The sequence below is a fragment of the Echinops telfairi genome, unplaced genomic scaffold (assembly GCF_000313985.2).
Source record: "Echinops telfairi isolate 266 unplaced genomic scaffold, ASM31398v2 ScPeMD7_3;HRSCAF=10, whole genome shotgun sequence".
In the NCBI taxonomy this organism is placed as follows: domain Eukaryota; kingdom Metazoa; phylum Chordata; class Mammalia; order Afrosoricida; family Tenrecidae; genus Echinops; species Echinops telfairi.
The window spans coordinates 44,837,402-44,848,277 of NW_022103899.1; the positions used below are offsets into that span (position 1 = coordinate 44,837,402).

Genomic DNA, 10,876 nt, shown 5'->3' on the forward strand with positions numbered 1-10,876 from the left:
ATACACGAGTTTCTGTGGATTTGTTTCTCTAATGTAGCCAGACTAACACATGAGGTTACACGATAGTACAAAGCACAGGCACACAAACAGGTCTGTCTGTCTTGGAAGAAGTACGGCCAGAGTGCTCCTTAGAGGCAACGATGGCAAGGCTTCATCTCACATACTTTGGACATGTTGCCAGGAGAGGCCAGTTCCTGGAGAAGGACCTCGTGCTTGGTAAAGTGGAGGGAGGCCAAAGAGAGGAAGGCCATCCAGGAGATGGAGTCGCACAGCGGCTGCATCACCGGGCTCAGGCACGCGAACAATTGCGAGCATGGCGCAGGGTCAGCCAGTGTTTCGTTCTGTTGCGCAGAGGGTCCCTGTGGGTTGGAGCCACTCGACAGCACCTAACCCGATAGCACCTGTTCTTGCTTGATGCTTTCCTTCGTAAAGCGATCACTGAAGAAACAGACGCCATAGCAAAGTGTGGTGATGAAAGTAGATTGTGCCCAGCTGTCAGAAAGAATAGTGTTTGGGATCCTGAAGGTTTGTCTTCAAACATCGTGCGTGTGATCCAAGGATTGTAAAAAATAGACTACAAATCCAAAGGAGGGAATGGTGAACAGCCAGGTTATTAGACAGAGAGCATTGTAAAGTCAATTTGGCAGATGTAGTTCGGTTAAAGGGTAACATCTTCTCCTTTAATCTCCCTGTTGACTCATTTAAAAGAAATGTTTAACTTCTTTCTGCTTTCTTTTCGGTTGACGTTTTTCTGTTTTATGTTGTTATTGTTGTTAGTATTTTGGGTTTTGTGTGTTTTCCTGGATAGGGAAACCCATAGAGACAATAACTGGATTAATGGTTCCTTGGAGGCATGGCGGGGGGGTTTGGGGGCAAATGGGGAGCTAATAACAGAATGCAAGAAAGAAAAAAATCTAAAATCAATTGTGGTAATGATTGTATATCTCTTGTTAATATGATTGAACTATGAATTGTATGGTATGTGAATTACATGCCAATAAAGCATTTTTTAAAGTCCATGCACAATATATCTTCCCACAGTAATAAATGCGTACTGCAAACTAGGAAGTAGATACGATTGTTGTGGAGTCAGCCCTTCAGCATATCGGTGTTCCAAAACGCTGCTTGCTCCTGGACTGCTCTTTGACACATTCATGCCTCTTATGTCAGTTCACCTCATTGAGGGATGTCTTCATTTTTACTTTCTGCCAGATAGGTAGACAGGCAGGCAGATCCTGTGTGTGCGTGCATGTGTGGCAGATACCTTATACGTATGTGTGTATTTCATACGCAGTCCATATGTAGTGATTGAAAGGCCCCCAAATAAATCATGAACAGTGATCTCTCTGCCAGTTCTTCCAGAGGTGAAATTAGGGGTAGGCTTTTCCAACTCTTCTCTGCTCATTTGTATAAGGTGTTGATCTTACAAAGACGCCCACACCTACCTTCCATGTCTTTACTTCTCCTACCAGACTGTGAGACAGGCCCTCCTGGGGCAGCAGGCTCAGGGCTGGTGGGAGCCTGGCAGCCACTGCATGGGAGAAAGATGAGGTAGTGAGCTTCCGTGAACCCTGGGGGCAACTCTACCTGTCCTTTAGGGTCGCTGTGAGTTGGAATCAACTATGCAGAAACGTACCTGGATAGTGTGCAGCCACGTGTGTGCAAGCACACACCACACACACACACACACACACACACACACACCTTGCTCTCCAGAGGAACTCAGGAGGGTGTGATCAGCAGAGGGACTGCCCTCATCCCCACTCCGTTTCACCCTCGAAGGGAGTCAGGAGACTCAGAAGGATTTCTGAGGGGTGAGCTTTGGGGGCAGTTTCCTGGAAGGGGTCTCCTTCCCCTGCCTGTCCTGACTAGGATGGGGTTCTGCTGAGCTCAGGGGTTGGAAACAGAAAGCTGGGCTTCAGAGAGGGCGGCAGAGCAGGGTCCAAAGGCCCTGGTTTATGGCAGTTGATAAACACTCCAGGAGGAACCAACCCCAGGGAAGCTGGGGGGATCGGAGCTACCCACCGTGGCCCCTCTTCTGGGGAGGGTCCTGCTGCCTAGAAGAGGCCCCTGTGGGTGCCAGGGTCTCCTCTGACCAGGAAGGTGCCAGGTGTGACCCCTTGGCCCTGTATTCCTATCTTGGGGTCTCCTAGAACCCAGGGCTCCTGCTCCCACCAGAATGTGTCACTCCCCAGAGAAGGAGGGGACGGCTGAGGCTGCTTCTCCTGGTTGGTGGGAGGGAAGGTCCAGGTGCGTCCACCTCCGTCAACCTGTGCAGTCCATTGTGAGAAGGGGCTGGGCCCTGGGTGGAGACCAAGGCCATCCCCTGGGTGGGGCACATCTGGCTGCAGCTGTCAGGCTGTTGCTGGGTTCCAGGCTCCTAGGGACCTGCTGGGCACCTGCCTCCCCACCCCCTCACTCCCTCTCCTGGGCCCTATCTTCCCTTATATGGTGAAGGCCGTGCCTAGAGGAGGGGGGGTGAGGACAAAGGTCGCTCTCCTGCAGTCGGCTTGCCACAGCTCTCTGAGATCTCCTGGGCGGCGGCTGCCTCCTCGACAGGTAAGGCAACATGGGGACCATCATGGTGGAAGGGGACAGGGCCCCTGCTTCTTGCTGGCAGCCTGGGTCCTTCTGCAGCACCATGGCCAGAGCTGAAGGGAGAGGCTGGGACCCTGGAGGCTCAAGAGAGCCACAGCCTGTGTGTGTGCTGAGCATGCAAGGAAAGACTCCTGGGGCCTCAGCCCCAGCCACTGCTCTTTGGTCCCCACCTGTGGTGGGTCGGTCCCAAAGGCCACCTGCTCAGGGTAACCAGCTGCCCTTGTTTGCCCTTGACTGAGAAGGATTGAGGGACATTCACACTGGAACTGTCCCAGGCGAGCCAGGACCAGCTGGTCACCCTTCCATACTTCCTTCCGGCTCACTCCAACCCGGCGCTTGGCTCTATCTCTTTTTTTGGGCCCGGGCCACCTGGATTCTGGAGTTGAAGGGCAGGCACCAGGAATGGAGTAAATAGGGGCAGGGGCTGGAGATGCTGGCAGCAGGGTCCTTTGGTCCTGGGTCACATCCCACCCCCTGATTGTGATCCTAACCTCTGCTGCAGCACCGTCCCACCAGGCCTTCTCCCTGGACCTGCCCTGGGCTCTCCCTCTACTGCCCACTGTCTGAACTGGAGGTGGGGACAGAATGCAAGCTCAAGCCAGACCAGGGCCCAGGGTCTGACCGGAGACCTTGGAGGGCAGGGTCTGTGGTCCATGGCTGGAGGGGCTATGGGAGTGCTCCATCCCTCTACTGCCTTTGGCCTGGGAGGCTAAAGGGGGTCCTATATCTCAGGGCCTGGAACCTCTACCCAACCCCACCCCAACTTCCTCACTTCCTCCCCATCTGTAGGGTAAAGGAGTGAGGGGGCCAGCAGTTCAGGGGAGACTGAGAGCTGGGGAAGCCCCCCACCCATAGGGTAAGAACAGAAGCATCTGCTCCACCCAACACCAGGAGAGGCAGGAGCAGCTGATGGGTTTCTATGGGGGGATAGGGTCTCCTCTTAGGACCACCCCTTCCCCTTGTCCCCTTGTCTACCTCCTCCCTAAGGAGGCTGCTGGAAGGCCCACAATCCAGATTTCTCTCTAGGGAGGGAGAGCTCGGCCCCAGATCCCCCTTGATGGGCAAAAGGCACTTTAAGAATCCCTGGGGTGACTCTCAAAAACCCAAAGCCAAACTCCCTGCCATCAGGTTGCCTGCACCTAATCATAGAGACCCTGTAGCAGAGAACAGAGCTGCCCCACAGGGCTTCCAAGGCTGTCGATCTTTACTGAAGCAGGCTGCCGCGGCTTTCTTTAGTGGAGCATCTGGTGGGTTTGAACTGCTGACTTAAGGATCATCTCATGGACCCCACATCTAATGCCCGCAGCTGGGAAGGGTCTGAAGGCGTCTGTCTCGGACAAAGTGGGTCAGAGACCAAGGTGGTGACTGAGACAGAACTGCAAACCTTTTCCTTCTTGGCGCACAGACTGGCTCTGCAGAACCAGGAGCCCTGGGGGCTCTGGTCTTGAGAAAAGACACTTGGTGTCAGAGATGATGTTGTTAGTCAGGCTGTCGGCCTGAGGGACCTCCTAGAAGCCCTGCAAGCGAGGCTGGTGGTGACAGGAAGGGATGCTGAGTAGGGGCTGGCCAGGAGGGCATTGCACCCAAGCAGAATGCCAGGGACAGGGCCACCCTGCCGAGCTCCCCGGAGGGAGGGAGTTTCCTAGCAGGTCATGATTCCCAGTGATGACTCAAAGTCAAGGTGCAGAGAGATTAGATAGGCCTTCCGTTCAGGAGGCCTGCCCTCCATGCCCCATCATCAGTTCAGTGGAGGAGGGATGGTGGACGGATCAAGACACAACCAGATGTCCTTTGCTTTGCTGGGGGAAGGGCAGTGAGGCCCGGGAGCACAGCCCGCAGTTCTCCACCCCTGCCTCCCATCACCATCACTGGGGAGCTTGAAAAAAACCCCAAAACCCAGGACCCCCAAGTCGGAAATTAAAGTGCCCATACCCGGCCCCATTGCCCTAAGTCTAGGGGGCATGTAGAGGGTTGGGAGAGAGGTGCAGCCTGGGTATCAGAGTTTTTAAGTTTCTAAGGGTGCTGAGGTGCTGCTGCTGGTGGAGACCACGCGACAGGGCCAGCCAGAAAGGGCTGATCCCAGAAAAGAAGCCTGGGAGTGGGGGTGGGGTGGGAAAGACACTTCTGCTGACTCAGTGGGCGGCGCTGTTTCAGCGTGGGAGGGTTCATTCATTCATTCAAGCGCAGGCACTCTTCCAGATTCGGGGGGGGGGGGGGTTTGAACACAGTCAAGCAGACATGGGCCCCGCCCTTTGGGGTTCTGTCTTGTGGGCCACCACCACAATGATGAATGGGTGTTTAGGGGTAGCTGGGGAACGGGAGGCAGGAAACAGTTGCGGTAAAATCGGCCGAGCATCAAGGGTGCCATCTTCACAAGAGTGGGAGCCACTGGTACACAGGACCTCCACAACCTGACGTGGCCGCTAGCTAGTTTCAACCTGTCCACCCCAAATGGAGTAGCCACGCCCTCCCCCCTCCGGTCCCCTCCCACCGGCAGCCTCCCACCCCTAGGTCTCCGGGGGAGAAGCTGGAGCTCCCGCAGCCTTGGCTGCTGCCTTCATTCAAACACAACGTCGTTTCCAAGGTTCTTCTAGGTTGTCGTCTGGCCAGCGCTGTCCTCGTGCTCGCGGCGAACCACAGGGCATGTCCTGCTTGGCTGTTCCTCTGCTTCCACCCTTTGGCTACTGCGCGTAGCGTTGTGATGAGCATTTGTGATCCAGTTTTTGTTTGAACACCTGTTTTATATTCTTCCGGGTGGCTTGCTCTTTCAAGTCCTTATAAATTCTTTGCTTTACTCTGCCCCCCGCCTTTTTTTTTTAATAACACGGTATGTTTTGTTTTGTTTTAACCAAATATAACTTTGATAATTTTTTTTTTTCCAAAAGAAAAATGGGTTGAGGTCAGATGAGAAGGGCCGGGGGGTGGGGTGGGGTTTGCCTAAGAGGGAGGGTTTTGCTCAGTAGGCAAGAGGGAGCCCAGGTGGGGGTGCGAGCTGGTGGGAAGGTGGCAGGCTGCACTCTCGGCCAATCGGAGTGAAGAGTTCACCGTCTCTTCCCCGGGCTCCTGAGCATGTGGCCTCTGGTTCAAGATGGGGATTTTCTAGGCTGGGCTCCAGAGCGGATCCCTGGATCCAGGGTGCTCCCTGCTCTGAAGCCCTTGCCCTACACGCTGTCCCTCAGGCTCGTCCACGATGACCAAACTGACGGCCCAGGTCAAAGGCTCGCTCAACATCACCACTCCCGGGGTGCAGATATGGAGGATCGAGGTGAGGCCTGTGTGCGGGCCGGGAGGGCGCTGAGGAGAGGACGAGCCCCGGGATGATGTTTGTTCTCCTGAGCCCTGCCCTGCTGGCCCCGGCCACCTGCCCTGGTCATTGTCAACCCAAGCCTCACCCATCTCTCCCTCCACGCCTGTCCCTGCCGCATCACTCACCCGTCCCACTACCTTCTGCTTTTTCCAGAACTTTCTTCCTCCCCGCTTTCTCCTCTCCTCTTCCTCATTTGTCAACAGTCCCCTCTGTCCTGCCCTTGCTCTATTTGCAAAAGTATCTTTTATTTCTTGATACCACGATATCAAACCAAACTCACTGCTGTCCAGTCAATTCCGGCTCATATAGTGATTATCCATTGGACTGCTGCTAACCGCAAGGTCAGCAGTTCAAAACCACCAGCTGTTCTGTGGGAGAAAGTTGAGGTTTTCTACTGTAAAAAGTGAGTTCACAAACCCACAGGGACAGTTCCACCCTGCCCTATCAGGTCACTGTGAGTCAGAATTAATCTACTTGATGTCAGTGAGTTGTGGGACTTCTGGTAGCATAGTGGTTATGTGTTGGGCTGCTAACCACAAGGTCAGCAGTTCGAAACCACCAGCCTCTCTGAGGGAGAAAGATGGTGCTTTCTACTCCCATGAAGAGTTGGTGCCTAGATCTGCTCATCATGGTAGCCAAAGCCTCGCTTGACAGCCAGGCGGGGGCTGTGGGTGTGGTACCGAGACTGGGAATTGACAGGGACTAGGAGATAGCAATCTGTTGTAAAACAGTTAAAACCGGAAAACCACACTCGCTGCCATCTAATCAGTTCTGACCCAATAGGACTGAGTAGAACCGTCCCTGCCGGTTTCCAGGACTCTACAGACATCGTTATGGCCTTGGAAAGCCTCACCTTTCTCCTGGGGAGTGGCTGGTCCCCAGCCTCTTTGAACTTTGCGGTGGTCAGTCAGCAACTCCAACTCCACTCTCCTACTAGGGCTCCTGGTAGGGAGTTCGCCCCCTTGCTTTCATGGGAATGTACCGAGTAGTGTTTGTGGCGGTTTCCAGTGATCCCGGCCCGGTTTGAGCGGCTGGACCTGCCATCCTCCTCCCTGAGCCCCTTTCCTCCGGGATCCCCTGTCCTTTCTTCCTGCCCCTTCCTTCTGTCTTCCTCGCTCTGTGGTCAGCTCTCCTCCTTCTCAGTCTTCTTCCTGGCCCGTGTTCCCAAGCTCTCCTGCGACTTGTTCTCTGCCTCTCCCTGTGGGTCGGGGGGCAGGACCTCCCCGGGGTCCTGGGGACTCAAGACAGCCCCCTCCTTGTCTCTCTAGGCCATGCAGATGGTGCCTGTCCCACCCAGCACCTTCGGGAGCTTCTACGACGGGGACTGCTACATCGTCTTGGCTGTGAGTGTGGGCTGGCAGGGGAGGGACAACCTAGGACCCGGCCCGTTCTTCCACAGGGGTCAGATGGGGTGTTGGGAAGAGCTCGCCTGGGCCCCACCACCAGCATGACAGGGTTCACTGTGTGCCCCAGGGCCCTGCCTCGGGCCAGCTCTGTTGGTGGCAGAGGAGGCCCATCCTGCCACGGAGCCACGGAGGGAGGCCCCGTGCTATGTGTGGATTTAAAACAGTGGTTCTCAACCTTCCTCATGCCGCAACCCTTTCATTCAGTTCTTCATGTTGTGGTGACCCCCCAACCATAAAGTTATTTTCATTGCTACTTCATAACTGTCATTTTGCTACTGTTATGAATTGTAATGTAAATATCTGATATGCAGGATGTATTTTCATTGTTACCAATTGAGCATAATTAAAGCATAGTGATTAATCACAAAAATAATATGTAATAGTGAAATATTTATTTCCAATGACAAATAAATGATATTTTGACTTGAAGCATGGTGTAGCATGGGTAACAGTCTTAATATAACAACAGTAAACTACATTGCTACATTTTGCGACAGTATGCATAAAAAGCCAACCTCAGTGGGAAGGTTGAGAGAGCTTCTTTCTCACCAAATCAGCATAGCTGCATGTAGGCGGACCCCCCTGGTGATGAATAGAGGAGCGGTGTCTCGGTTGGTTCCTAAGACCATCAGAAACATGGGTTTTCCGATGGTCTTAGGTGACCCCTGTGAAAGGGTCGTTCAACCCCCAAAGGGATCTCGACCCACAGGTTGAGAACCGCTGATTTAGAGTCTTGGGGAAGGACATTCTGGATGTCACCCGAACTTGAGCCTCCATTTCCAAACCTTCTCGTCTTCACGTCACGTCCTTGATGCTTGTCACGTTCTGGCACCACCTGGACTCTGCAGTCATTGGTCGTCTTTCTCACGATGGTGACTAGGTTTAGCATTTAAACGCATTCAGTTAAAAATGGGAGTTTACCACATCTTGTCCCTGTGTACCAATGGCATGTGGCCAATAGAAAGCAGCAGTAAAATATTTACATGAAAAAAAAATGTACATGATGGCTACACTGAAAACCTGTGTTCGGATGTAACTTCCGGACTTCAGACACCTCTGATGAGGAGAGGAAGGCCCTGACCCCCTCCAGTGGGCGCAACTGAGTCCCACTCATTGTGGCCTGGGCCCGTGGCATGGGGGCAGGGAGCAGGGGTGCCTCTCGGGTCCCTCAGCAGCCCTCTCCCCTAGACCCACAAGACGAGCAGCAGCTTGCTCTACGACATCCACTACTGGATCGGCCAGGCCTCGTCCCAGGATGAGCAGGGAGCGGCTGCCATCTACACCACGCAGATGGACGACTTCCTCAAGGGCCGAGCAGTCCAGCATCGGGAGGTCCAGGGCAACGAGAGCGAGGCTTTCCGGGGCTACTTCAAACAAGGCCTCATGTACGGACAGAGCAGGCCAGGGCCCAGGCAGAACACCTACACTGGGAGGGGGTGCAGGGACCAGGTCTGGGCAGTCAGTGGGAAGTGATTAGGCCAGGAAGGGAGCCTACAGTGGTGGTGAGGGGGTTGTGATGGGGTCCCACGTGGCTTTGGGGGGGATTTGTCTTCACCTGTCCCCACTTCCTCAAGCCCATTTCTGCCAGTGCTCGGTCCTTGTCTCTTGTTCCTCTGAGTGGGCCGCCCCTGAGGCCGCTCCCAGGAGTTTCCTTCGGTAAAGCAACTCCCATCAGATGTCCTACTGAGCCCAGTGTCTCAGGAGGCCTCTGACCATCACACCAAGCTCCCGTCTGGCCAAAGGACCAAGGTCTGCCTCAACCTCCCCACACCTGCCCAATTTTCTCAAAAACAGGCAAGCCACACTTAAAACCCTTCCTTCCCTGTCTGAAGTGCTGGCTTCCCCATGGAAATAGTTTGGAGTGGAATGAAGGCGAGCCAGGAGCTTTCGGCCCTCCAGTTGGTCAAAGTCCTCACCCCTCCCTACTGTCTGGGTTTTGTTGTCTTCCATGCTCCCTGCAAGTGCTCACTCCCCAGGCACGGGAGCTGCTGCTCCACCCTTCTTATCCTTCACTCCATCCCCTGATGTCACAGGCTCTTCCTTATTCACACTGCACCCTCTGCAGGGCTAGACCAACACGAGATACGCAAAGGAGGCAACTTTGAATTCCCAGGGACAGCGCCCGAGAAAGAGAGACTGACTGAGTGCTTCGGCAGGGTCCCCTGCCCCCCAGGCTTGCCCCCCAGATGGTCCCCTGGCAACCTCGGGCAGCCTAGGTCTAGGAGGGCAGTGTCTTGTGGGTCTTCCCTGGTCCAGCTCCCTCCTCTCCCCTGCCCACTCCTACAGCATCCGCAAAGGGGGCATAGCTTCGGGCCTGAAGCAGGTGGAGACCAATTCCTATAAGGTCCAGCGGCTGTACCACGTCAAGGGCAAGAGGAACGTGGTGGCAGGAGAGGTAGGCAACCCCTCTGGGGACAGGGCCGGAGCTGTGGGGCATGGCCTCCAGACCACCCTTCCAGCCTGGAGTGGGCAGAGGAGGGGAGAGCGGGCAGGGCTGGAGGGCAGGAGCTGGTGGACGGTGAGTGGGGCCTCGTGGTGTCCTGACGGCCCCGCCCGCATGGCGTCGCAGGTGGAGATGTCCTGGAAAAGTTTCAACCGCGGGGACGTGTTCCTCCTGGACCTGGGCAAGCTCATCATCCAGTGGAACGGGCCCGAGAGCAACCGCATGGAAAGACTCAAGGTGAACCCCGAGGGGACCCCCGCCCTTGCAGGCCCAGCCTTGTCGGCCCAGGCAGCCTTCTCCAACTCCCATCGAGCTGATGGTGGGTGTGGGGAGAGGGTATGCCTGGGGGTGTGTGCCCAGGGTGTCAATCAGCTCAGCAAGGTCATCTGCTCAGCCTCATTGAGTCCCTGCTGAGTGGCAGGGAGTCCCTGGGGGCTGCAGATTGACTACCAGCCTCAAGTTTGGTGGTTCAAACCTCACACTGCCGCCCCAGGCACCTGCGGAGACAGGTCTGACCTAGAACAACCAATGGAGCAATTATTCTTCACACACACACACACACACACACAGCACCCGGCAGGTGTCCAGTCCACTTGACGGCAACAAGGGCTGGGGACTAGAGCTGGCTGTGCGTGCGCATGCATACTAGTTACATAGTGCCTGAGAGCTGAGGACAGAGGGGCAGGTGCAGACCTAGGGGCTCAGGGAAGCTTCTGGGAGAAGGCGAGGGGGACAAACCCTAGGGCAGGGGTCTGCCAGGAAGGGGCAGGCAGGTGATCTTCACAGGGAAAGTCGTAGAAGCTGTGGAGGGTTTATTCTCAGGGCCGTGGGAAGCTGTTGAAAAGTTATGGGTGGAAGACCTGGTCTCGTCTGTGAGATCATTTTGTGTCCTTAGGAGCGATGAAGCTGGTGGGGGCCTTGGAGAAGTGGGCAGCTCTGCAGGCACGTGGGTAGGGTGAGACTTGGAGGGCGGGGGGCCCCAAGCGTTCCCTGTCTGCTGGATGCACTCTGAAGAGGCCAAGAGCGTAGGCAGGCAGGCGGAGTGCCATTTCCAGAGAGAAAAAGGACCGGGCTGTGGCAGACTTGGGTTGAAATCGAGAGTTCAGTTTGGGACATCGTAAA

At 55.2% G+C, this 10,876-nt stretch overlaps 1 protein-coding gene across 1 annotated transcript in view; it reads left to right on the forward strand.

Annotated features, from left to right (window-relative positions):
• The first annotated feature begins 2,529 nt into the window (after positions 1 to 2,529).
• VIL1 (villin 1) overlaps positions 2,530 to 10,876 on the forward strand; it is a 26,619-nt gene continuing 18,272 nt past the window's right edge. The window contains exons 1-6 of the mRNA XM_045296904.1: positions 2,530 to 2,559; positions 5,778 to 5,863; positions 7,174 to 7,248; positions 8,500 to 8,696; positions 9,598 to 9,706; positions 9,881 to 10,090. Of these exons, the coding sequence (XP_045152839.1) occupies positions 5,789 to 5,863; positions 7,174 to 7,248; positions 8,500 to 8,696; positions 9,598 to 9,706; positions 9,881 to 10,090 (666 nt within the window). The 5' untranslated portion in view covers positions 2,530 to 2,559; positions 5,778 to 5,788. The remainder of the gene's footprint in view (positions 2,560 to 5,777; positions 5,864 to 7,173; positions 7,249 to 8,499; positions 8,697 to 9,597; positions 9,707 to 9,880; positions 10,091 to 10,876) is intronic.